Source organism: Balaenoptera acutorostrata, chromosome 12 (genome assembly GCF_949987535.1).
Source record: "Balaenoptera acutorostrata chromosome 12, mBalAcu1.1, whole genome shotgun sequence".
Classification (NCBI taxonomy): Eukaryota; Metazoa; Chordata; class Mammalia; order Artiodactyla; family Balaenopteridae; genus Balaenoptera; species Balaenoptera acutorostrata.
In genome coordinates, this window is record NC_080075.1 from 71,237,843 (window position 1) to 71,264,806 (window position 26,964).

General features: G+C 54.6%; 1 protein-coding gene across 3 annotated transcripts in view; it reads right to left on the reverse strand.

Moving 5' to 3' along the window:
* The window catches only part of TOGARAM2 (TOG array regulator of axonemal microtubules 2), a 42,328-nt gene extending 16,708 nt beyond the window's left edge, over nt 1–25,620 (reverse strand). The window contains exons 1-13 of one of the 3 annotated variants that reach the window (XM_007191429.3): nt 25,569–25,620; nt 24,582–24,695; nt 23,871–24,152; nt 23,082–23,293; nt 22,165–22,355; nt 16,101–16,147; nt 13,003–13,169; nt 10,337–10,508; nt 9,946–10,110; nt 7,663–7,816; nt 6,933–7,038; nt 5,837–6,072; nt 3,696–3,854 (exon numbers count right to left, since the gene is read on the reverse strand). In XM_007191429.3, coding sequence (XP_007191491.3) covers nt 3,696–3,854; nt 5,837–6,072; nt 6,933–7,038; nt 7,663–7,816; nt 9,946–10,110; nt 10,337–10,508; nt 13,003–13,169; nt 16,101–16,147; nt 22,165–22,355; nt 23,082–23,293; nt 23,871–24,152; nt 24,582–24,695; nt 25,569–25,596 — 2,033 coding nt within the window. In that variant the 5' untranslated portion in view covers nt 25,597–25,620. The remainder of the gene's footprint in view (nt 1–3,695; nt 3,855–5,836; nt 6,073–6,932; nt 7,039–7,662; nt 7,817–9,945; nt 10,111–10,336; nt 10,509–13,002; nt 13,170–16,100; nt 16,148–22,164; nt 22,356–23,081; nt 23,294–23,870; nt 24,153–24,581; nt 24,696–25,568) is intronic. The other 2 variants (XM_028168829.2, XM_028168830.2) reach the window with 2 other exon arrangements.
* Between the last annotated feature and the right edge of the window lie 1,344 nt (nt 25,621–26,964).

Consider the following 26,964-nt stretch of genomic DNA (forward strand, 5'->3'; position numbering starts at 1 on the left):
TTCAAGAGCTGCTAAAGATGAAATTGCAGGACTTGGTAGATGCTTGGAGGGGGAGCCCAAAGCATCTAGAATTATCATGCTTCACTCAACCTAAAACTCCACTGATTGTAAAATGCACCATTAATTTATTTTCCACTAAGGAAAAACAGAAAAAGAAAACACTGGTGATTTCCACTGCCTTCAGTGACACAGCCCCGTGTGTGAAGGCCATCCTTTTACATGCTATCTCAGAAACAGAAGTAACACTTTTCTGGGAAGTGTCCTTCCTTCCTTAGGTTGGATAAAATACTTGTTGGTTGCTTTGTAAGAAACTGTGGAATTTGGGTCATTCCTTCAGTGATGAATGTTTGCGTTAATATCGAATTTATGCCCCATCGTTCTATTTCCATGCCTTTTCTCATATACAATAACGCTCCATTTCAATGCCAAATAATAGTGTAATATTTCTAAGACATTTTAAACGCGATTAAACTCAACAATTCTCCACAGTGACTTCTTAACTAAATATAAAAGGCTAGCCAGCAAAGAAAGGTTCATAATGTAGTTCCTACAATGCAAACTGTAACTCAAACATTTATACGATGAGCAACAAGGATCAAGTTTGCAACTGTATAAATAGTAAAACCCAAGTCATAACTGCTGCCTGGCCAACAGCAGCTGTGAGATGCCTAGGATTCTAAGATATTAAAATGTGGAGGGGGAAAATGAAGTATGAAATTCCCCATTCTGCATCTTAGATGACTTGGTAAATAATAGTGACTTTAATAAGAGAGGGAACACAGCCAGAGAAGCAGGCTTCAAGAGAAGGCAATGAGTTCATTTAGGGACAGTTTGCACTGACGATGACAGTGGGATGTCCCGGTGATGGGTCCTGTGCGGGCATCAGAGAGATGGGACAGATGCTCAGAGAAGGGCTGGCCTGGAGGGAGACACGGGGAAGCATCAGAGTTTGCTGTGGCTGGAGACACAGGAAGTGATGGCACCGCTCAGAGAAGGCTGCAAGAGGGGGACGAGGACGAAGACACTCCTGCAGCCACGGGCATCGGGGTGCGGGCAGGCAGAAGAGAAAGGCACAGAGGGACCAGGAAAACCAGGGAATGTGGTACCATGCAAGCCAGAAGCATAGGGTTCCAAGAAGGAAAATGAAGTGCTGTCAACGCCATCCAGAGTGAGAGAAAGGGTCAGAAGGGAGAGGGGTTTAGATCTGGAGAGATGTTACATCTTAATGCCCATCCCCCCACCAACAATAAAGAACCAACCAACCAAAACCTTCTACTTCCCTGACAATATTCTTCCTGTCAGTAAATGGCACTATCATTCACCCAGTTGTTCAGTTTAAAAACCTAAGCATCATCTTTGATTCCTCTTTGAAATCCTCAGCACCCAACTGCTATCAGCTATGCCTTCAGAATAGACCCCACTCCACCTCCCTTCCCCCTGCTGCAGCCTCCAGCACCTCTTGCCGGGACTCCGGCATAGCCATCTGCCTGGCATTCCTCCTCCATCCTGGTCCCTCTCCCACGCTATCAATCCTCCAGTAAGTAGTCAGAGATGTTTTTTGTTTGTTGTTTTTTTTATAAGTAATTTTTGTTTATTAGGTAACAAAAGGGAATATTTTCTAAAAAATGATAAAACAAAATGAGAAAGCTGCCAAAATTGTTAATCATTCTTTCCCCAGATCAGAACACCCATCAGCTTGAAAACCAGGAGGAAAGCTTGGGGCTCATTAAATCTGGTGCGTAGGGTAATATTTTCGTGATTAGTCTCCCCTGAAATGTCCAACTTTTTTTTTAACTTAGTCATCCAGCCCTTTCACTGGTCAGTGAGTCAAGGAAGGGATTTAACAATAGATACTAGGGTTGAGGGGTTGTCTCTTCCTGACCTGATTTTCAAAAACCTGGATCCTTAATGATATAGGAAGGGTTTGAGGCATATACAAATTATTTTGGAGAATACTGTAGTAAGACCAAAATTTTCTTGCTGCCCCTCTAAGAAAGAGGACAGATAGAGAATAGTTCAACAGTGGTGTGTCCGATAGGGAGAAGCTCTGTGCTATCTTCATGGGTTGATTCCTGGAGAGGCAGAAAATCCCCAAACAGGATCCTACAGAGACAGCAAGTTCCAAGTATAAAAAAGCTCTGTTTTGTCTAGGCCTTCTACCTCTCCATCAAATTTCCCATAGCCTAACATTATGTTGTAGGAGTAACAGAATAAAGAGATGTTTTTTTGAATCAAAAGGCTAGCAAACATATAAAGAAGCACTCAAACTTGTTAGTGATCAGGGAGGGGAAAAAAAGTATTCTGAAACAGCAATGAGCTAGAACGTTTCCCCATCAGATGGACAAAAATGTGAAATCCAGAAACTGCAATGTTGTAAGGATGTACACGCCTCGGCACTCAGGAGGGAGGCGGAGGGGCACCGCGTGCGTGAGGGCTCCCGGCGACGCCTGGGCGGCCTGAGTGAACACGGCCCTGACCTCACTCGCGCTCTGGGCAAATTCCCAAAGACATCCTCCTGGGCGCTGTCAGGGGCCACTTACGAGGACTGAGGTGCAGCACGGTGGGAGTGCACTGGGCAGGGTGGGAGGCATTCCGTGCATCGCATCGCTCCAGGGTTGCACTGCACGGACACCCCACACGAAGGCACTGCCTCAGACACAACACAGAACGCAGTGTGGACGTGCCCTCTGGAGCTGTACCGAGCGTGCTGGGGGCCCCAGACATGGTGATAACACGCCATGAACCGGGGAGTGTGATTAACTGCACCCCAACGCCAGGTTTTAAAGACAGTTAATCAGATCCTATCACTCTCCTGCTTAAAACCATCTAACGCTGCCTCACACTCCTACTGAAAAATCCTCCATGCTTCCGGTCACACCCAGACCGGAATCCCAGCTCCTGACCAGGGCCTGTGAGGCCCCCCGGGCCTGGCCTTGCCGTCTCCGCCTCATCACCTGCCACTGCCCTCAGTCACTGTGCTCCACGCAGCCTCGCCTTTCTCTTCATTAAACAGCAAGCCTATCCCACCCGGGAGCTTCTGTACTATCTTCCTTTGCTGTGACTCTTGCACCCCAGACCCTCAAAGAGCTGGGTCCTACTAGCCAATCAGTTCTCAACTCAAATGTCACTCCTTAGAAAGATTTCCCCTGACTCTCAATCTAAGGTAGCCCTGACCCCGTTCTCTACTACATCTTGTTTTATCCCTTACCTGTGTCTAAAACTGTCGTAATTATTTACTTGCTTATTACCCAACTAGAAGGTAATCTCCAAGACAGCAGGGGCCTAATTTTTCTTATTCACAGTCATATTCATAGTAATGAAAAGAATGCTTATCAAATATCTCTTGAAAAATTGAATGAATGGATGGCTTTATAGAGAATGGAGCTGGGCTGGGACAGGAACTGGAGCAAGATGGCAATGGCTAGAGAGGGAGTGGAAGGTGAGGAAGGGGAGCCGGGGGGCGGGGGGGTGGGGTGTGTAGCGGCCATTCCCTGAGCCACCGCCCCGGCTGCGGCGGTGTGGAGAGGTGGGACGACAGCTGCAGGGAAAGGACACAGCTTCGTCCACCGACTGTCCTTCCGAGTGGCCCCGGGGAAGCTGAGCTGCTTGGACCTGGGCCCTCGAGGCTGGCTGGTTGCCTTGTCTGCCCTGGGCTGGCGAGGTCAGCCATCCCCAGGACCCTGGCCCTGAATTACCTGGTGTCCTGGTTGGAGTCCTGGGCCAGCCTCACGAGGTTGTGCACCAGCATGTATGTGCTCTCTCTGGTGCCTGAGAGAAGCTTCTCGGTGCCTATCTGCTCCAGGACGACCAAGAGGTGCTCGGCAGTGCACTTCCGGACTAAGGGGTTTCGGTGGCTGAAAGGAAACACAATCACGGACAAGGGCTCAGCCAAGGAATGCGGTGTGTGGGTCCCCAGCCTGGCACACATGGACCTACAGTTGTGCATCCATGTTTCATGCCTCAGTGGGCTCCAAATTTGGTCCCGAGCAGACTAAAGGGAATCTTCAAGGAAAGAGCAGACCCTTCCTGACACTGGAACTAAGGATGATGACGGGGTGGACTGAGCACGTGAAGACATGTGACGTCACCAGACACACCGTGTGCCTACCGTCCCCGTTCCTTCCTGAGCTCCTGTCCTGCCTTTGCCTAAATGCACTTCTCCACATCTTCTCCACCTAGAATAACCTACTCCTGCCTTCTGAGCCCTCCAGGCAGAAGTGGTGCTCCCTGGGGGTGGCAGTGTCCTTGTCCCCTGGGACATACAGGGGTACCCGCATGGCTCCCAGGGGCCACCAAGTCTTCCTCTCGGTCGAATCCCCCATGCCCCACTGGTGCCAGGCACATGCCGACCCTTCAGCACTTCGTGGGAGTTTAATGCACATTCATTGAGCTGAATTGAGACAGAGTGGGGGTAAAGGAGATTGATGGATGATTTCTGGGAGAACCTGAAATCTTACAGGAGGAACCCATCAGGATGTCACCTCTTTATTTCTCACCCTATTCAATGTGAATTCAATGTCCCCACAGTCCATTAGGTGACACTGGCCCTGGGGTCCATCCCAGTGGAACACAAAGGGAGGCTTCTGGGCTCTGCCTACTCAGTCTGGTCCAGGGACCAGCACCATTAGCCCCTGAATCAGAATCAGCATTTTAGCCAGATCCCCGGGAATTCAAATGCACAGCCCTGTACCAGGCTCCCCAGGTTCTCGCGGACAACAGTCAACTGTCCCAATTTGCTGTGAGCACAGCCTCCCTGCCAGGCACCATACTAAGCACCTTCAAGCCAGTGTCTCCTCAACTCCGTAAGCTACGACTGTCATCATCTTGCAGGTGAGGACGCGGAGGCATGGGGAGGAATCCAGAGATAAGTACAATTCATTTCTCCCGAGTTAATAGTAGCCATAGTTAGCATTCAATAAATGTTAGGTAAAGGCAGCCGCTGCTCTAAGTGCTCTTTCCTGAAATCAATTCCTTTACGCCTCACAACAGTATTATCATTGGGTTGGCCAAAAAGTTCGTTCGGGTTTGGCCATACGATGTTATGGACACACCCGAACGAACTTTTTGGCCAACCCAATATTATCCCCCTTTTACAGATGAGGAAACCAAGGCATGGGGAAGTTTAGTAACATTCCAGGATGTGAACCCAGCCAATATGGCTCGGGAGTCTGTAGGCAAAGGCCTCTTGGCTGCTCCAACACGCCCTGGGTTCTACCTGATAGGCCCCCCTGAGTAAGGGTCGGTGTCGTGACTGGCTTGCTGGGGTTGAGAGATGTTTCACCCTGTGGGAGAAAGGGCTTGGGAAATGCTTCTGGTTTTGCTGCTGGGTTTGGTTTTTACATAAAGAGAAAGCAGATCTGGCTGCAGAAAGGCTCCGATAGCTGCCAGCCCCCTCCTCCTCCCCAGAGGGCCAAGCGGTACCAGCTGGAGGAGATCTTGTGCCTTGCTCTCCTCGTGGCCCAGATTTCATCAGAAGGAAGCACCCCTCCCCTGGGAGAGTGGCAGGGGCTCCTCAGGCACAGGCCAAGGGCTGCCTCTGCCGCCCCGACTCTGGGGACATTACCACAGCCACTATGGGCTCCCCAGTGTTGAGCAGACAATAGCACCTGTCCCTTCCCAGCTGGGACCCGGGGCTGCCCTGAGCTCCCCTCATTACCCACAGGCTGGTCCAGGAGAGGTGGGAGAGAAGCCCACCAGGGAGCAGGGGTCTTCCTCGCCCAGGTAAATACGGGAGGCGCCTGCACCATCTTCCTGCTCCTCATCCACCCCAGCGCCTCTCCCCTTTGCGTCACCTTCCCAGGCCACCGCCCCCCCCAGACAACAGGCCCCCACATACTAGATGCCCGCCGAGGTGAGGGCCACCAGGGAGCGGGTGGGGGTCACGTGCTCCACCATGGCCCCCAGGGACCGGCTGGCCGCCCTCTGGATGAACTTGCTGGTGTTCCCCATCTTCTGGAGCAGGCAGCGGGCGATCTCTTCAGCCTCCTGGTCCATATTCTTCTTCAAGGCCCGGAAGAGTTCTCCCAGGGTGCTGATGGCCAGGCAGGACACCTTGGAGCGGAGGTTGGTGACCTTGGAGAGAGATGGAAGGGGGACCCTGCAAGACTGCTTGGCCCTGCCAAGGGCTCCAGCACATACGAAGAAGGAGCCCTGCACCACCCTCCCGCAGCCCTCACCCTCACCCGGGCCTAGGCCTCGCCAGGCTAGAAACGGAAACCCTGCAGCTGCTCTGGGCAAAAGAGTCCCGTTTTAAAGAAACACTATTACTGTTGCTATCATCATAATTATCAATTCTATTATTATCATTATCATCTGAAATTTGTGCAACACCAAGTCTTGAAAACACAATTATTTAATTGGACCTTCACAAGGCCCCCCACTGGAACAGTCTGTTCCCAAGGGCACGGGTCATGGACTCCACTTGTGATAAGATACACCTTACTGCCCCGCTGAGCCCAGCCTAGGCCAAGCTCTAGCCCCACAGGAGAAAGAATTTGGGAAGTGTTACAACTGCCCAGAAGTTAGAGATCTGGCCCAGAACACTCCATCCCTCTGAGGCATCCTAAGTACAGAGGACAATGCAGGGCTGTGACAAATGGGCACATAAGATTCTGACTGTTTCGTCTATTTATCTCTTGTAAAAATAAAATACAGTGTGTGTGTGTGGAAAAAAAAAAAAAAAAAGATTCTGACTGTTTCAATACCCAGAGATTAGAAATAAGGAAACCCCAGGCCTCAGTTTTCCAATCTGAGAAATGGGTGGCTAGCTCCTGCTCCAGTGGCTGAGGGCTGAGAAATAGGCAGGGATGCCCATGTTCCAGGGAGCCGTGGGCCCCTCCGTGGCTGCTGTGTGACCCACACTGAGCAACAGCACCAGGGAAGGGGGACTGGCTGGGGGTCAAGCAGAGTACACAGGACACAGGAGGCCTCACCTCTCCAGTCACGGCCAAGGACACTTCGTGCAGCCTCCCAGCGAGGACCTCCGGGTGACAGGCCGCCAGGCGCTGGATGCTCACCAGGCCCTTCTCCTTCATCTGCCTGAGAAGCCAGTCCAGGCCCTGTCACAGGCAGTGGGGGTGGGAGGAGCCCCTTCCCTCTGCAGACCAGGACATCCACGTCACCAGCACCTCCACTGCGGTGCGGAGGGATTCAGTGGCCTCGGTGGCAGGGTGTCCTGGTGTAACACCCAAGCTGAAATCCTAACCGTCCCGTGCAAGCCATTCTACGGGGCCCGTGGCCCATCCCCACCCAGGATGGAAGCCCACCCCAGAGCCCGGGCCTACGCCAGACACAAAGCCAGCACCTTCAAGAGAAGGCACTTGCACATGAGGACTGAAGATGAGGAGGCCTTCCTGCAAACGTTCTGGACCCCAAGTCATCGCTCTGCTCACAACTAAGACTGTGTGTGGGAGGAACATGGGAGCAGAATGAACTTGACTTAGAAAAATGAAGGGCTGTGACCTTCCTCAGGCCCCCACGAAAGCGCCACGGAGTCAGATCGTACTTTCTAGGGCCGGCTCTGGTGCGTCATAGAGCAGTGCACAGGGCAGGCGCAGGCGGCCAGACCCACAGGCACTCCCCCTCACGCCTCCTCCAGGGGACCAGGGCCTGCAGTGGGGGAGGCGCGGGGTGGCGGCGGGAGCACGGGGAGTGTTTCCTCACCAGTCGCTGCGGCCCAGGCACTGCAGGGCATCCACCAGCCCCAGCTCCGGGTTCGAGAAAGGCCTTAACTCCTTAAAAGCCCGAAGATCCGTCTCCTCCTCCTCTTCTTCCCACTCAGGAGACCCCAGAGTAAGCACGACAGGTAAGGAGTGAGCTGCACTCACAGAGAAGGAAAGGAGCAGGCAGGTGTTACCCGGAGGACCCGCGACCTGCACAGCGCCGAGCCCACCTTAGGGCGGCACGCAGGGAAAAGGGACCCGCGAGGGTGAGAAGCCAGGGCCTGGGCTGCACTCCCTGGGGAGCCACAGACATCACCTAACTCCTACCCCTGGTTGACAGTTTCTATCCCTACCATCGCCAATCTGATTCTTATAAACAAACTGGCCTGTGATAGGCTCTTGATGTCATGTGACCAAGCCCACCGCGCTGGTGACGCACCCACAATCCTGCTCTGTCTGTGGCTCGAGGGGAGGCCAGCAAGTCTGTCAAGGAATGACTCCCCTGCTCTAACCTCATCCCCACCCAGGAGCCTGTGTTACGGCTTCTCCTCCTCCTCCTTCCCTCTGACTCTCCATCCTTTTGTGAAGCCACCCAAGACAGGGAAGTGGCCCAAAGACAGCCGGCGGTAGGAAGCAGGGGACAGTGAAGGCACCAATGAGACAATTAGCTGACACTTGAGTGGTCAAGATGTGGTCACACTTGCAGGGACTGACAATAAGCAGGGATGTTGTTTTCTAGGCTCTCCTTCCTTGGGGACAGATGCCAGAATCATAAAATTCTAGAACAGGCAGGACGTTTGGAGGCTTCCATCTGGTCCAATGCTCAAATCACAGAGCTGAGGCACCAGAGGCCCACAGAGGCTGGGGACGCCCACAGTGCCTCAGTTCTTCCATCAACAGAGCCTGAACTGGAATCCAGAGCTCTCACTTCCTGCCTAGTTTTCTTCAGAGGTTCATCTTTACATGACTTTCACTATGGCCTATCTAGGAAGTCCTGGGTAAATCTGAATTGGGGCAGTCCTTTATTTAAAACCAAGAAAAAAAAGAACTCATTCCTGGATTCTCCTCTCAGCTTTGCCACTGGATCAAGATTCATTAGCCAAAGTCTTAGTCCCTATGGGCCACCATCACCTTGAGAGACCTTGGGTGACCTTGAGTCTCTGTTGTCTATAAAATGAGTGGCTTAGGTTAGATAGCTCAGTATTTCCCAAGTATCAACCATTCAGTTACCAATTTCATGATTTTTTTGCTATATATCTAAATTACTTGTACTTTATTTACATGGTACTTTTCTTCAAATCAACCCACTTTTCAAATCCTAAATAAGTTTATTTTAAAGGGAAATTTATGTCACTACCATAATTGGTAAATGATTATTTGTCATGTTATACGATAAATATGTACAGTAAAAGAACATTATAAACTCCAGCTATAAAAGGACAGTCAGCTTCTGATGTCTCAAGCTGGGAGAAGGATCTCTTTGTTTAAAAAGGAGATTCACAAGTCTTAGAGAGGTGCTAAAAACTAGCACCAGATTAAGACTTTCTACTTGATGGAATCAAAAGGATAGAAAGAGAACAGAAAAGGGAGGTCAGTCAATATTATTTCTAGCACCAAAATGATGCTCTATTCTACCAACACTGTCCACATTTAAAGAAACTCTGAACCAGGTTGGTTGTTTTCAAATGTTCTTTACTAGCAAAATCTTTTCAAATGAAATCCCACATGGAGCCCCAGTATTCAAAAAGGGGAGGCAAAATAGACACTCCTCTGGTAGAATGGGGACAGGGCCTCCCCTTGTCCCTTGGCACCTTCCTGAGTGTCCCATAGAACCTTCAGGTCCTCAGATCCCAGTCTGCCACCAGCCCTGTCCAGCCCTGACATTTTATGAGGCGACAAGCAAGAACCCAGGGTCTTCTCAGAAGCCTTTTTTCCTCTTCCTGGTGTTTCCAGCTACTTCCATGGGGGCTGCTTCCCAGCATCTGTGGTCCTGGTGCACTGGTGAGTCCTCTAGGACATGTCACACAGGCTGGGCACACCCGCCCAGCCATCCACAATTCCCGTTACAACACCCTGGGTCCCCAGCCTGGTCCACAGATACTTTTGACTTCCAGACACTGTTCCTCTCTCTGGCAAGGTGACCACCCCAGGTTGCCCCCTCCTCTGACATGGGCAACTGGCAGAAGCAGAGCAGCAGAAGTCACCCTCGCCACACCCCAAAGCACCCCAAGACAGCATAGCGAGGGGGACACGTGCCCCCTCAACCAATTGGTCTAGGTCCCACCTGAAGCATGGCGGGCAAAGCTGAGCTCCTGCTTGCTGACCGGGATGCTGGGCAGTGAGGCCTGGTTGGCCTGCTTCTTCAGGATGACGCCGATGTTGTTTCTGCAGGGGCTGCTCAGCCCAGTGGGCACAGAGAGGGTCCCACTGCCCCGGAGGGTAAGGAGGCCTGTGGAGACAGAGACAGTCCAAGGACAGAGCTGGTCCCGCCTGTCCCCTGGCCCCAGAGTACCCCTTTGGAAATGGGCCCATCAGTGAGCTACAAGACAGCAGACGTGGCTCTCTGTCCCGTCTCAGGATGGAGAGGGTGGGAGGCGTGGACACCCTCTCTTTTGACCCAGGTGTTGGCCAAGAAGTCTCCCCAGCCTGAGGGAGCCTTCCCGAGCAGCCAGTACCTTCCTTCATCAAGGTCCTCCGGGAGTCCAGGCTCTGGGAGGCGAGCTCCCTCTCCCTCTCCGGCTCCTTCACTCTCCGGACCAACTCCATCTCCTTCGTCTGCTTCAGCCGCATCTTCTCCTGGGCAGACCTGGCAATGGTGACCTGGACCCGGTACAAGATCAAGGCAAACTCCATCACCTTGGGGACCCAACTGTGCTTTCTATACCTTCCTCATTCATTCCATCATCAGGAATGTGAGTGGCTCCTGTGTGCTGATTGCTGTTCCAAGAATGAACAAAAGGTCAAAGGCCTTGCTCCCCATGAGCCACGTGGAGTGGGGAGATGACAGCAAACAGACAGCCTCTAATATCAGGCAACATGCACCGGAAGGCAAGTAAGGGACACAGGGTGACGGGGCTTCTGTTTCAGGTAGGGAGACCCAGAGGGACTCCCAGAGGTGGTGAAATTGAAGCAGAGACAGAAATGAAGTGAGGAACAGGCCCTGAGGCTGAAGTGGACGTGGCTGGGAGTCCTGCCTGGACTGAGTGTGGCTGGGAGCCACTGGGCCTGGCTGGGAGTCCTGAGGAGGACACAGGCAGGAGTGCCCTGAGTCAGAGGAGAGGCAGGACACAGATCGCAGGTGGCAGGGATGGGGCACGAGCCACAGCGCACCAGGCCCTGTGGTCCACGGTGGGGACTTGGGCTTTTCCTCTGGAGGACACAGCAAGCCACTGGAGGCTTTGAGCAGAAGAGTGACATGATCTGATTCTTTTTCTTTTTTTGGCCGGATGGGGGGGTATTCTCGAAGTGTTGTTTTTAGTAACTTTTTATTTTGAAATAATTTAAGACTCACAAGAAGTTGCACAAATAGAACAAAGGGTTCCCATGAGGTGGGACTTGGGCTAGGATAGCAGGAATAAAGACGGTAGAATGGCTAGATTCTGGACATGTTTCAAAAGTAGAGCCCACAGCTTTGGCTGATATATGAGGTGTGGGATGAGAGGGAAAGACAGAAGGCAGGGATGGGCCCAAGATTTGGGGCCGGAGCAGCTGGAAGGCTGGAGTTGCCTTTTACTGCCATTCGTGGAGAGGGGACACTGGGAAAAGGAGGTTTTGCAGGGGTAAGAGTTCAACAGTTAAGTCTTGGACGAGGTAAGTTTGAGATATAATTAGAGACCTAAATGGAGACGTTGAGTATCAGTTCTATATAAACATAGTCATATAATTTAACAGCTACTGGAGATTGGGGAAAGTCTGGGCTGGAGAGGGAGATTTGGGAGTCCTCAGCATAGAGGTGGTACCTAATGCCATGGGCTGGATCAAGTCACAGGGGTCAGTATAAATAGATAAGACGCTAGAGGTCTGAGCCCTGGGAGCTCCAGCACGTAGAGGTCAGGAAGACGAGAAGGCGGCAGCAAAGAAGGACCAGGAAGGAGCTAACTTTGATGTAGTCAGAGAAGCAAGAAAGAAGAAATCCCTCACCTCCGTCCCTCAGTGGGGAATTCAAGAAGGATGAGCCACAAAAGCTGGCTATGGGTCAAGCTGGAAGAGCACTGAGATGTGCTGCACGTGGGAAGGTGGTCTCATTGATGCCTCAATGGGGGCAGTTTCAGTGGGGCTGACGGGAACTAAGCCCAACTGGCCTGCACTCAGGAGAGGACGAGTAGAGAGACAAAGCAATATTTTTCTTTGGTTTGGTTTGGTTTTAAGACGAGAGAGGAAACAGAGAGCTAGGATGCTGGTGGGAATGATCCAATTTCAAGAAGAACATTGTTGATGCAGGAGAAGGACAAGTGCTGGAGCTGGAATATTAGATGGATTGAGCTAGAACAGTGGGAGAAGGTGGTGAGTGAATGGGGTGCTTGAAGTTGAGAAGTGACGGTGGTGAAGTTGTTTGCAGTGCCAAGGTCTACAGTATGACCATGGGAGTGAGTGGCTAAGGTGGGGTGGAGGATGAGATCATTTCATGACCCTGAATTGTTCTCCTTTGTCTCATGGTCCGTCGCCCTCGCTGGAGTGGGAGGATGTGCCTCCCATTGGACCTTATCAGCATCACTGGATCCCATAGTATATGCATATAGCAGGCTTTCAAGATATGTTTATTGCACTCTTATACCTCTGTTTCAAAAAAAGACCATAACAGTGACTCTCCACGTTTCACTAAATTCATCCAGACGAGAATCTGGATGAATCATCTGGATCAAGGTCACCTTAGAAGTCCAAGGTATTTGTCAGCCTGTCAAGCACAGGCCTTTGGCTGATCTGCCTCTGAGTCAGCTGCCTCTGGGTTGCTATCTTGGGTGTTGGTTCAAATTACTAGGCTTGGTTCACCTAAGGCCCTCTGCACTCTCCCCCATATCCTACTTGCTTCTGAACCATGTGTGACCTCCTTCTGCCCTCCCTTCTTCCCTCATTCCCACCCCTCAGCTCTCCACTGAACTCTTCCCTTCACCTAGTCTCCCTCACCTCCATCCTTCTTCTCCTCTCTTCTTTCTCTTCTTTTCTCCAGCCTTCACCTCAAACCCATCTACAGGTTCTGGCCTCAAGTACTAGGGGCAGCTGCCTCGGGGCTCTTCCTTGCTTTCCTCAAGCTGGTCCCACACTTACATATTTCAGAAACGTGTGTGTTCAGCCAGTGGTCCACTCTGACCCCAGCTTCCTCTTCCCCTCGCTTTCCAGGTACCTTGGTGCTACTCTCCTTCTGGTCCTCTTCTTTTAGCAAGGGTTGGGCTTCTTTGGCATGACTAAAGGAGAAGGCTGTCAGAGTAGGAGCAGACTGAGATGAAGGCAGGGCAGGCTTCTCAGGGGCAGCAGACCTGTCTCTGACGGGCAGGACCAAATGTTTTGGCTCTGAGGAGTAGAGAACAAGAATGGAGCTGAGGACGGCCAGCACCCAGGAGCAGCAGCCATCCCTTTGGGGCTGAGGCTCTATGACCCTGTGGATGGTGTGACATTTTCCTGCCTAAGCCCCTCACCCTCGGTTCTTCTGCCCAACGCTTCCTTGCTGGAGAAAGACACAGGTTAAATCTACTCTACAGGGCGGCACTGGCACGTATAGAACAGGCTGCCCGAGGACCAACACCCTCCTCCTTTCATCCCTCTATCCATTCATTCAACTAGTATTGCACACCTTATTCTAAGACTGGGGGTGGGGGGATGCGGGGAGGGAGGAGGAAGGAGGCTGGGCAGGAAATAGGGGCAGATCGGTTATCAAAGAGTTTTAAGATATCTCCTGAGAATATAAGTCTGTGTTAACTGGGAGGTGTGTACTTCAGAAAGAGGAAAAATAAAATGAGCCCACTGACTGTTAAATACCACCATGCTCCTATCTGAGACTATGACACAGCATGAAGGGCCCAGAGAACTAATGCCAGCCCAGGGCTCTCATTTTACAGACAGGAAAGCTGAGACCCAGTGACCTTCAGGCGCTCTTACAATTGATAAAATACAAATTCGTTTCCAAATGACATCAAATCCATAGTATCTCTTTGTCATTCTATATTTTCCCAATTAATGGCTTCAAAGAGCACATTTCTGGTAATAGAGACAGTGTGTGGGTAGGTTCATTCGTTTTCTTTGTTTTTTTTAATTAATTTATTTATTTATTTATTTTTGGCTGTGTTGGGTCTTCGTTTCTGTGCAAGGGCTCTCTCCAGTTGCGGCGAGCGGGGGCCACTCTTCATCGCGGTGTGCGGGCCTCTCACTGTTGCGGCCTCTCCAGTTGCAGAGCACAGGCTCCAGACGCGCAGGCTCAGTAGTTGTGGCTCACGGGCTTAGTTGCTCCACGGCATGTGGGATCTTCCCAGATCAGGGCTCGAACCCGCGTCCCCTGCATTGGCAGGCAGATTCTCAACCACTGCGCCACCAGGGAAGCCCCATTCATTTTCTTTTAATGAAAGAAATGTTAACCAGGTTCTCCTGCTCACAAAGTTTGGAGTTCACTGTCCTTGAGCAAACTTACAAATCAGGGGTCCTCTGGAATGGGGGTCACCATCTGGGGCTGCCTGAGGCTGAAAAGGGTATGTTTTTTTTTTCTTTTTTTTTTAATATTTATTTATTTATTTGGCCGCATCTGGTCTTAGTTGCGGCACGCGGGATCCTCCTTGTGGCACGCGGGCTTCTCTCTAGTTGTGGTGCGCAGGCTCAGTAGTTGCGACGCGAGGGCTCTCTAGTTCTGGCATCTGGGCTCCAAAGTACATGGGCTCAGTAGTTGTGGCACGTGGGCTTAGTTGCCCCACAACATGTGGCATCTAAGTTCCCTGACCAGGGATCAAGCCCCTGTCCCCTGCATTGGAAGGCGGATTCTTAACCACTGGACCACCAGGGAAGTCCCAGAAAGGGTGTGTTGAGTCTGGGGATCCGGCAGGGCTCCTGGGTCACCCCAGATCTCTGCCCGGCTCACACCTTCTTCCAAAGATCCCTCCTGGGAGAAGGATCCAGGGCCGAGGGGGAGGAGGGGCGAAGCCTCCATCTGCCCAGAAGTAAGGTAGGACCGAGGGTCCAGGTGTCCAGGTGCCAGCTGACCAGGGCAGGGACTGCGGAAAAGTCATAAGATTGGGGGAAGCCCTCAGCTTCAGACAATACCACGTGAGCCCCTACTACGTGCCAGACGTGGTCCCCAAATTGGGAAATGTTGTTCCCAGCCGACAGCTGGAGGGTCAGAGAGCCCCTTAAGGACTCTACCACTTTGTAGCCCCTTCTCACCTATGCCTCCAAGAGACACCCTAGAAAGCCTTGTCCAAGCAGCCTGGCCCCTGCCCCCTGGGGACCTGGTTCTCAAGCAGCAAGCTGGTGAGGCAGACAAGGGAGTAGCTACAGGCTCGTGTCCCCTGGCCCAAAGCCCCATTCCGGTGCTCTCAGGGTAGCTCTTAAGGGACACTGGGTGCCAGTGTGCGCCACACCAGACTGCCCCAGCTACCCCGCAGCAGCCCAGCCGGGGAGAGGGCGAGATGCAGCCGCCACAGAGGTTTCTGTGCCAGGCCTGCCTCTCGGGCCCAGCTGAGCATCTTAACCCTGGGGCCTCTTGGGCAGCAGCCTCCCGCTGGCCAACTGACCCACCTGCTGAGCTGATTACAGAGTAACCTGCTGGGAAGCTAGACAAGAGTCCACCCCCTCCTGCCGGTCAGCACAGCAGCTGCCTCTAGCCCCCCAACGCCTGCGGCCCAGGCTCAGGGTGCTCCGCCCAGGTCCCCTCCCCCAACTTTCCATCCTCTCCACAAACTAGGTCATCAGGCTGGAGAGCCTCCCTGGGCCTCGGCCACCTGCCTCACTGCCAGCCCGGGTTCACTCTATTCCCCTGATGCTGAAACCTTCCGGGATGGGCTGACTAAGGCGTTGTGGGATGTGGTTTAATTTCTCACTCTGTCTGGTAAGGAATCCTCTATTCACTTAGAACCGCGCAGGGGCAGCAGACACACGATGGGTCAGAAGCGCCAGCTTTGGAGCCGTGAAGACCTGCGTGCAAATGTATCAAGGCTGCTTTCTGTGCCCTGAGGCCAGGGAGAAGGTCCAGCTTCAGTTCAACCCCTTCCTCTGTCAAATGAGGACAGCGCCGTCTCTCTCAGCTGGGTGTTCATGAAGCGACTTGCGCTGGTGGAGGGCGGCACGGAGCAGGGGCCACCGTCCGTGGCACCCGGGTGACTTCTGCTTCCCCGTCTGTGAAATGAGGGACTTGAGTCTGACAGCACCCAGGTCTCCTCTGGCCCTAATTCTGATCCCATGATCCAGCCCAGGAACCAGAGAGTCAAAAAACACGTGGGGGTGTGCACGGCGAGTACATACCCAGAGATCTGGGGGTCTTCTCCCGAGGCCCACTCTCCCGAACCAATCTTAAAAGAATGGGGGAGAAAAAAGCACCCATGAGAGATGGCAAGCAAGAGCTCCTGCTGTGAGGAACCCAGGCTAGCTCCAGGAGGGGGCAAGGGCCGAGGGGGGAACACAGCCGAGGGAGCCATGGGTGGCCCTGTAAAGAGGCTCCTGGCCAGGGCTTCAAAGCCGCAGGAGATGCAGTCCCTTCCGCAAACTTGAGGGCAGGCTGACCGGCAGGCCAGGCCAGGCCAGCCTCAGTGTCCAGACACAGCTCTGAGCCCTATTTTCCAGAGGCACGGCCCAGCCACTCCCCAGGAAGCCAGCCTCCACATGAAACTGCTCAGTCCAAAAGGGAGCCCCGTCCCCTGTTCTGTCCACAGGAGAGCGGCTGGAGCAGATGAGGATAAATCTCCTTCCAGCTCAGAGCTGACTGAGTTCAAGTCCTCCAAACTGCCCCCACTCCATGAGAGCTCGGTTATCCCCCCACCCTTGCCCCTCAGGGTCTAGAGGGATTGACCCCCTTTGCTGCTGATGGGAAATCACCACTGTTTTGTAACAGAGGTTCAATCCCAAACTAAGCACAGGAAAGGAAGATGGGGCATTCCCGGCACTGGTTTTAGCGGGAATACAGCATCACTAAGACAGATGGCAATCCCTGCCTTCGTGGGGCTTACATTCCCGTGAAGACCAGCTATACATCATCCAACATGGATTTTTCTCCTCTCACGGGGAAATGCATAGACAGCAGAACCCCCTGGGGGGCCGACAGGGTCACAAGCCACAACGAAAGGACTGGAACACAACATCCTGTGCTCCGGCCTCAGAGGATTCACTCAGTGGAATGACCCAGGCCGGGGTGGCTAGAGGACGGGCAGTAGGAGAGCCCATTTCCGTGCCTGCCCAGATCCAGGGGCCCCTATCCGAGGGGTCTGTGGAGGTCAGGGGACCCGAGGTCTACAGGAGGGGCAGAGCTTCAGGGTGGGCCTGGACCAGCCGAGACTCAGAGTTGCTCCCTGGAACATGCACAGGCTCTTGGATCTGGACCTACAGGGAGGGGCTGTGTGCTTTGGAGCCAGTAGGCAAACACCCCAGGGCACCCAGCCTAGGGAGCCCATCCACTGCGTCTTCGCCATTGGAACCCACCACTGCCCAGGAGCACTAACAGGTTTGGGGGGCAGAGGTGGAGCTGGGAAACCCCTGTGGTTGCCCCTGGCTGCCTGAGGTGGGCACGGGGCACCGAAACCCTGGGGCTGCTTCCTTCCCGCAGGCCTGGCCGCATCCTGCTCCTGGCCCACAGCTTTGCCCCTTTGGCCTCAAGCTGGAGGCTGCTTTCCCTCCCCCTCTGAGCAGAGGATGTGGCCTCAGAGCACGTGGCTTTGCCTCCTTCAAGCCGTGGCCCTTGGGAAACCTCTCGCTTTCCCTTCTCTAGAGACCCATCAGCAGAAAGGACAGAGGCCAAGGCTGCCCACACCCACCAGAGCCCCTGCCTTTCTCCACACAGCATTCCAGCTCCTCCCCCGTCTTCCGAATGCACGGAAACCCCACCACCGGCTGAGGTGGACCCACCAGGCCCCATGAGAAGGGGGGGAACAGCAAAGCTCTACCTGCAGCAAGAGCCCCTCCCTGTGCCAGGGCGGACGTTTAAGCATCCGCCAGTGTCCCTGGGCAACACAAGCTGAGCCCATCCACGAGTGGCCACGCCACCGCCCCAAACCTGCCTCTCCTCCCAATTCCCTGTCCCTGTGAAGGTGCCACCATCTGTCCAGCTGTTGAAGCCAGTAGCTCTGGCGTGGTCCTCGGCTCCCTGCGCCCGTGGTCCCACAGCAAGCCAGTCACCAGGCACGCCCCACTCCTTCACCTGTCGAGCCCCTCTGTGCGCTAACCACCTGGGACCACGGCCTCCGTCCTGCTCGGGTGCCCATGGCTCCTCCCTCACATCCCTGCAGCAGCCCCCGAATCAGCAAGTACAGCCCATGCCACTCCGTGGTTGCCAGAGTGGTCTTCCTAAATCAGATCTGATGTCACTTCCATAGCACAAAGCCTGCGGTGGCCCCTCACTGCTTCAGGACAAAGCTCATCCTCCTCAGTGTAGCACACGGGCCCTTCAGCCCTGCTTACCTCACCCACCTGTCACACACAGATGCAGATGCTGCTGGAAAACTCCTGGCAGCTCCCTGAATGCCTCCGTCACTCCTCCTTCCTGACTCTCCCTTTTCCCCAGCTCACAAACTCTCCCTCAGCCTTCAAAACTCAGCTCAGGCCTCGCCTCCTCCAGCCTGATTGAGATCATTTTCCCCTGCGCTCCCCAGAACGAGGGGCAGCCTTCTATCTTAGCACTTACCTCACTGGACTTTGAGTCAACGGTTTACTAGTAACTATCTCTCGTGAGCTCCTGGAACACAGAGACTGTCCTGTTTGGCTTTGCTTTCACAGCACCTGGCACAATGCCTGACACAGAGTGGCGCTCACTAGCTTTTAAGTGAGTAAATGGATGCATGGCTGGATGGAGGGATGGAGGGATGGCTGGATGGAGGGATGGATGCATGGCTGGATGGAGGGATGGAGGGATGGCTGGATGGAGGGATGGATGCATGGCTGGATGGAGGGATGGAGGGATGGCTGGATGGAGGGATGGATGCATGGAGGGATGGAGGGATGGAGGGATGGAGGGATGGCTGGATGGAGGGATGGAGGGATGGCTGGATGGAGGGATGGAGGGATGGAGGGATGGCTGGATGGAGGGATGGAGGGATGGCTGGATGGAGGGATGGATGCATGGCTGGATGGAGGGATGGAGGGATGGCTGGATGGAGGGATGGAGGGATGGCTGGATGGAGGGATGGAGGGATGGCTGGATGGAGGGATGGAGGGATGGCTGGATGGAGGGATGGAGGGATGGCTGGATGGAGGGATGGATGCATGGCTGGATGGAGGGATGGAGGGATGGCTGGATGGAGGGATGGAGGGATGGCTGGATGGAGGGATGGAGGGATGGCTGGATGGAGGGATGGATGCATGGCTGGATGGAGGGATGGAGGGATGGCTGGATGGAGGGATGGAGGGATGGCTGGATGGAGGGATGGAGGGATGGCTGGATGGAGGGATGGAGGGATGGAGGGATGGAGGGATGGATGAAATGGAAATGGAGGCCCCCCCCAGCCATCTGTTAGCCTCACAGAGGCAATGGGGAGAAGTCCATGTCGCAACCAGACAGCAAATGGGCAGATACTTACTGTGTGACTAATCCATGGTCAGGTACCAAGCTTGACACCATGGGAGCCACAGAGATTTCCAGATATGGCCCCTGCCTTGTAGTGCTCCAAGTTAACGAATAGAAATGAGGTTTAGGGCTTCCCTGGTGGCGCAGTGGTTGAGAATCTGCCTGCCAATGCAGGGGACACGGGTTCGAGCCCTGGTCTGGGAAGATCCCACATGCCACGGAGCAACTAAGCCCGTGAGCTACAACTACTGAGCCTGCGTGTCTGGAGCCTGTGCTCCGCAACAAGAGAGGCCGCGATAGTGAGAAGCCCGCGCACCGCGATGAAGAGTGGCCCCCGCTTGCCACAACTAGAGAAAGCCCTCGCACAGAAACGAAGACCCAACACAGCCAAAAAGAAAGAAAGAAAGAAAGAAAGAAAGAAAGAAAGAAAGAAAGAAAGAAAGAAAGAAATGAGGTTGAAATAAACGTTGAGCAAATCAGTGGGCGGGAGGCAGTCAGGCAGAGCACAGGCTGGATGCTTGTGGACAGGGCTGAGAAGGCACTTCCCTTCCCCGCTCCCCTGCGGAGTCCAGGGAAGACCTGAGGGCGGGGAAAGATGTGGAGCTGGGGCTTGAAAAACGTAGGAACTGATTGGCGGGCCAAGGGAGAAAGGCTCATGTTGGGGCTGCAGAGAGGTGCCACCCAGGGCTCGGCACAGGCGTTGGGGAGGGTGGGTAGGAGCCTGTAGAGCAGCACAGGAGGAAGTGTGGAGCGGTGGGCTGGGACAGGCTGAATGTCTGGCCAGGGAGACTCATCTTTAAGCTGCTGGCACCAGGAAGTCCATAAAGGTGAGATGCGTGGAAGAGGTGTATTCAGGGGGTGGATGAAAACACGAGATTAGGATGGAGCGCCCAGGGCTGCAAGGAGACCGGGTGGGAGCTATGGGGGGAGGTCAAAAGGGAGCCAGTAAGTACAAGCTGAGAGGAAAGGCAGGGGCAAGACGGGGGTGGTAGCTTTTGTATTTTCTCTTACTGTTCAAGAAAGACCTAATGGGATGTGGCAATCTGTTGGGAACAGGAGGCAATAGGAGGAAAAGTCAAAGATGATGCTGAAATTGGAAGATCAAAGGGAACACCTGCACCTTGGTGGAAATCGGGAGGTTGTAGGAGGGAGGCAGTTTGGGGAAACGTGAGGTGCTCTGTCCGTGATGCCGTGACGGTGGCACATCCTCCCTCCCTGCCTCTGACGCTGGACCTGCATCAGCCATGAGGACCCTGAGGATGCTCAACAGGAGGCTGGAAGCACAGAGCGTGACTCCGGGGAGACCTCAGGGTAAGAGCAGGGGACGCGGAAGTCACCCATCCCCCATGATCTTGGAAGCCACTGCACAGATAAGATCCCAGGGGAGAACGAGGAGGTGGGGGGCAAAAGGCTCTGGAACAAATTTAAGAAATGATGAAAGAAGGTGCACAGGAGGCTGCCTGGAAGGTCGAGAAGCAGGTTCAAAGTGAGGAAGGTGAGGAAGAAGAGTCCAAGGGCATCAACAGCTCAGACGGTGCAAAAAAGTCAAGAGCAGTGGGATGGGAGGGAGGGTCACTTATCTGGGGCCAGAGAGTCATGAGAGCCGCCAAGAACTCTCAGAGGGGAGGGAGAGGAGGGTGTCTGAGCAGGAAAGGAGGAGGCAGTGTCGATGGGGAGGAGGGAGGTCGACAGCGAAATCAGGCAGAGAGCTCAAACCCAGGAGCGGGTCCACAATGGGTTCCCACACTCCACCAGGGGTGGGAAAGATGTGGACATGCCTACAGTCAGAAGGGAAGACAGCGTGGGAGACAGAGGGAGAGAAGAAGCTTGAAAGAAATAGGTACAGCTGACCCCAAATAAAGCGCACGCTCTCTCTCTCCCTCTCTCTCTCTCACGCACACACACACACACAGTCACTCCAGCCGTCTGGCCTGACCACAGGGATGTCTTTGGCCATGTGGAGAGGACCCTCTGTCCCACTTACAAGCCATAAGTCCAGATTCATTACAACACAGAGATCCTCTACCCACTGATTCCCAGCCTCTTGGGGGTATGAAGACCCCTTTTTAAGTCCAAAAGTTTTGTGGACTCCCCCCCATATACACAGACACGATAATACTTGTATTTTTAGTGTCCATTAATTAAGAAAATATCAATACGTCGTCACAAAGAGCTACCATGGGGCTTCCCTGGTGGCGCAGTGGTTGAGAGTCTGCCTGCCAATGCAGGGGACACGGGTTTGAGCCCTGGTCTGGGAGGATCCCACATGCCGCAGAGCAGCTGGGCCCGCGAGCCACAATTACTGAGCCTGCGCGTCTGGAGCCTGTGCTCCGCAACAAGAGAGGCCGCGATAGTGAGAGGCCCGCGCACCGCGATGAAGAGTGGCCTCCGCTTGCCGCAACTAGAGAAAGCCCTCGCACAGAAACGAAGACCCAACACAGCCAAAAATAAAAATAAAATAATAAATAAATAAATTAAAATTATTAAAAAAAAAAAAAGAGCTACCATGAATTCAATAGAGCTTTAAAATTATTTGTATTTTATTCATCACTGCAGCAACCGCACATGTCAGGACACTGGTAGAAGACAGAGGCCGAGACATTGTTCATTAAGCCCATACACCCCTCCTGCTGGAGTCAAGGGTCAGAGCTGTGACCACGCCAGGTCTGAGGCTCACAGTGGAGGACCTTGCCCCTCACACGCCCGGCCCCCAGAGTTCTGCCCTGGCATGGAGGCTTAGCCATAGAGAGCCCAAAGCGGATCTTGGGGGGTAGAGGAGAGAGGACTGCAAGGTACTTTTGACTTAGCGCTGCTTACCGTGTGGTGGCAGGCCTCAGGCCCGTGAGGACGTCCTGGCCTGGAGGCAAGAGGCTGGGCAGGGAGCCAGGCGTGCAGGAGGAGGTCCCGGCGGGCACCCTGTCCTTTGGGATGGGCGGGATCACAATGCCCCCCTGGGACTTGTGCGTCTTCTCGTCACTGCAGTGCGGGTACTGCTGGGAGACCTGCACCTGGGAGCGGAGGTGGAGGAGGGGTCTGGTCCATGAAACATTTCACTCTGGATGCTCACCTCACAGGCACCTCACACAGAGCGGTCCCTTCTATCAGCAGTCACCTGGGCAGAAGTGCTGGCAAGTATCCTCTGTTTCTCTTTCCAGCCACACAACCCTGGGACCCCCAGGTTCATTGTTTCCTTACCATTTTAGGCAAGAAGGGAATCCCCTCATTCCTACTCCAACCCCTTTTGTTATTGTTATTATTTGTTTTTCTGTTCTCATTTCAGAAAATCCTAGAACGTCAGGGCTGAAAGGGATCCTCAAAAACATCTGGTCCAATTCCCTCTTTTTAGTGCAAACTGGGGCCCAGAGAGGGGAGTGACTTGCCCAAGGTCACACAACCAGTGAGGGGCAGAGTGAAAACCAGAACCCAGATCTCCGGAGTCCCAGCCCAGCGTTCTTTCCCCTCTGCCACAGTTCCTTGCCGAAAATGGGGAGGGTCAGAAGCATGAGGAATTCTGGAACATTTAGATCAGAGATGGCTTGGGAACCACCAAGTGTAAGACAGGTGTTCACACAGCCTCTGCGCAGGAGGACTGGGCTCAGTACCTCTGGGGCAGCTCCCAAGCCAGAGAAGACGCCTCCAGAGAAGCTCAGGGCTTGGGAACAGGGGTTGGTAAAGGATAGAAAGAAAAACAGAAGGGCAGGGAAGCAAGACTCAGAGCAGTCCAACCGCCTTACCTCCTGGGCACGGGGTCTCAGCTCCTGGGGTCCCTGATGGCTCCTGGGTGGGTGCAGGCCTTTGTCCTTGGCTCCGCCGGCCTCCGGGGTGGTGGGGTTGCTCTGGACAGGAGGCATCGGCCTGGGCACCCTCAGCAGCCTCTGAGAGGCGGCCCGGGGGACGGCGGTCCTCAGGGGAATTCCTTTGGGGGCTCCCCCAGGATCCAGAGAGGCTGTACGGGGTGGGGACGGGGAGTAGGTTAGTCCCAGGAGTGCGGGGAGTGGGGTTAATTGAGATGCTGGCAACAGGGCTTTATGTCTGGGGGCAGCTGAGATGGAGAGATGAGGGGGCAGATCCGCCCCCAGCTCTACCCGCACCACTAGACTCTGCGGAGTGTCCTTTCCCACTCCTGTAACATTTGGTAGAAAGTGTCAATCAAAGTTACCTATCTAAAATTCAGAGGCAGGTTGGGTAGAAAGGGAAACGAAGTCAGTACTGAATTAGGAGCGAGGACGGCAGGTGCTAGTCCTTGTGTCCCTCTGAAAACCACTGGGTGGCGTTCAGCATAGCCGGTGGGAGTGGGAGAAAGAATATAGTCAGATTTGTGTTCAGAAAGAATTCCTCTGCAGCGAAGACTAGAAGGGGGCGAGGGTGAGAACGGGGAGGCAGGTTGGGAGCTACTGCAGAGGCCCCGGTGGAGGGTGTAGAGAGAGGGTGCTTGGCGGGTGCCCCCTGACTAGCCCAGCTGCCAGCTGGACGCCTGCCGATCCTCACGGCCCAGGTGGCCGGGGGACAGGCCCAGGGCTCACCTCGGGGAGATGCTGCCAAGCCCTCCACGAGTCTCCTTGTCTTGAGCGTGTCCTTAATCTGAGTGGCGTCCCGGGCCACACGGTTCGCCTCCGACTCCAGCGCGGGAAGTGGCACCAGGGGCTGGGGGCCCAGTGACAGGGCCCCGAGCTTCCTGGGATGGCCATTCCTGGCCTGCCAGCCCTCCAGGGAAGCCTCCAGCTTGAGGCTGCCGGGGTCCCCACGTCCACTCAAGAGCTGCGACGGCTTCTCTAACAGGACGCTCAGCACTGGCTGGAGGGAGGCTGAGGGAAGCGGAGTCCAGAGCTGCGGTGCTGGAGGAGCCCAGGCCCTGAAGCCAGGGACCACAGCCCTGCCTTCCCGGGGCTCCTAGGAGAGCCCCACCTCCCTGTTCCTGCGGGTCCCCTCCGTACAACTCCATCCCCTGAGGCACAGGATTGAAAGGACCCACCTAAAACCCAAGGGCATTTTCAGTAGGGACCAAAGTAAAAATAATACCTGCCGGTAGCTTGAGGACACAGCCGGGCATCTAAACACACCCGTCTCCTCCCTCCAGGACGAGGCCTAAGCTCTGCTCCGTGGTCACTGGCCCTGACTGGGCAGCTGTCAGGTGGAATCCCCCATCTCTACCCAAAGGCCCCAGAGAGGCTGCCCTGGGCACTCGAAGGCCATTTGATGTGACCAAGTCACTAGGCCCAGTGCCCCAGTCTCACCTTTTCCAAAAGTCTTTGGGCTGGAGTCACTGCTTCCCCCCGGGAGTGTGCGGGGCCCAGCACTGGTCCAAGGGATGCTCCCACAGTTCACGGCCACCGGAGCCAGAACCTTGGCTGGGGACAGAAGCACAGGGAGAGTGGCATCTTAGAGTCCACTGCAGCCAGGACTGAGGACAGACTGCCCCGGGCTCTCTGCAGCCCATCCCCCAAAGCAGAGCCTGGCCCTAGGATTGGGGCTTGCCATCCCAACTCCAGCCAGCCAGGGCACCATGATCCCCACCAGAGCCCACTCTTCCCCGCCCTCTCGGCCTGACTTCTCCCCCCAGCTTGGCTCCCAACCCCTCCCCCCATCACACCTTCTCAGCCTCCTTCATGGGCTCCCCAGGTGCTCTGCCCTGAGCACCGCGGCCTGTTTCCTGAGCTGCTCAGGCATTCCTGAGTCTCCACACTCCTCCCAAGGGGTTGCCAGGCCCCTGCTCCAAGCCCTCCAGGGAGAAGTGGCCCTCCACCTCACAAGCACCCATTCTCTCCAGGGCAGGACCTCTGATCCCCTCACTCTGCAGAGGAGACTGAGGCCCATGCAGCTGGCTCCCAGTGGCAGCACCAGGCCTGGGACCCAGTCTCCCGCCACAGAGCTGGCCACACTGTTCCCACTCTCCTGCCCTGTCAGCTGAGGAAACGGGGCCAGCCGGTGCTCCTGGAGGCCCCACTCCTGTATCCTCTGCCCATCTCCATCTTCCCACTACAGAAGACCACAGTCAGCCCCTCAGTCAGCCCACCAGCTCAGAGAGTGGAGGCAAAGCTCAGGCTGAGGAGGCCAGAGCCAGGCCAGGGAGCCCCCTGACGGACGGCTGAGCGGGGAGGGCCCACGGACAGCCTGGCCCGGATGGAAAAGCACAGCAGCCCAGCTACATCCCCCAGGCGGAGCCCCTGGGAGTATCCGAGGAAGATCCCCACCCCCTCATGACTTCCCTAGGTGACCCTTACCTGGGGGGACAGCGTCACGGGTACCCATGCCCCCGGTGGAGAAGGCACGTGGGAGGTTGTCTGGAGGGAGCAGCTACTTTCTGGGCCGTGAGTACGATCCTCAGGCATCCAGAGGGCCTCAACCTGTAACATCCAGGGACCTATGATGGGGAGAGGCAGAAAGAAGTCAGTACAAATCACAAACACTTTTTAAACCACTTCGCGGGAAGCCCACCAGGAGTTAAAGCATTCTTACAGTGAAGAAATCTGCCACTAAACCAAAGGACGCTTCTTTTTTAACATTTGGACTCTCTTGGATGCTTCAAAATTTCCAGGTCCCCAGGCTGCATGATTGTAGGCAGAGTTCATTGCGAAGAGTGTCAGTGAAACCCATGAACCCGCCTTTGCTTGTGGACAACTCAGGGTCTTGGGGAAGGTGGAGTTTATCAAGGGGGAGTCTGACACTTTGTTTCCACATCAGTTTCTACTTTCCTCATTACTCTGCCAGCTGCCCTGGAAGCTCACGCTGAGTGTCAAGCTTTGTGACCCCACTTATCACATAGGTACGCGGTAGGGCCTCCCCGGAGACCAGCTCTCCAGTTTTCTCTCAGGCGCACCTGTCTCCCTCTGTACCAAGTTCCTGGCCCTTGTTCTCACTTTGTTGACCAAGCCAACCTCAGACCCTTTCAGCCATCTCACTGTCCTGTACTGACCGCTTGAGCACGCCAAGCCTCTTCCCAGCCTCCCTCAACCCTCTGGGGTCAGTCGTCTGCTCCTGCCCTTGACCTGACTTCATTCTTCTTCCATGTGATAAGGGTCCCGCCGCAGACGCTGTGACTTCACACAATTTTCTAAATTCTCTGCTGAGATACTAGTGACCCATTTTCACCCTGACAGGCAGGGAGGTGAACGGCCGGAGCTGATCAGTGATAAAATCAGGGACAAAGGCCATGTCTCCCAAATCTCCCAATTTCTACTCCAGAGTAGGTCCCTCGAGATATCATCTGGGGACAGGGCAGGATGCAATGCCAACTTCCTTTTGCTGAGCAACAAATCCCAACCCAGGGACTGAGAAAACCTGCCTTCCGTCTGGAGGCCAGCCCGCCACGTCCCCACCCAGGCCCAAGAAGGCCGAGCAGCTCCTAGCAACCCTCCTGGCCAAACAGTGACTCCAGCCCAGCCCAGCCAGCCCGGCCCCCGCCCAGCCTTTGCCTGGTCTCACTGATTACAGCCTCAAGCCACTCGGGTTCTCTGTCTGAGGAGAGTTTTCCTCACGATCAGGGGAGAAGGCAACCCCCTGCCTGCTGACAACGGGGCTAGGGATTTGGCCACATGGTAGTGACAAGCTGCCAGGAATAGCTGAGGGACACGGCACTTCTCCCGAGCAACGTGGAGGGAGATTCTGCTCCACGCCTCC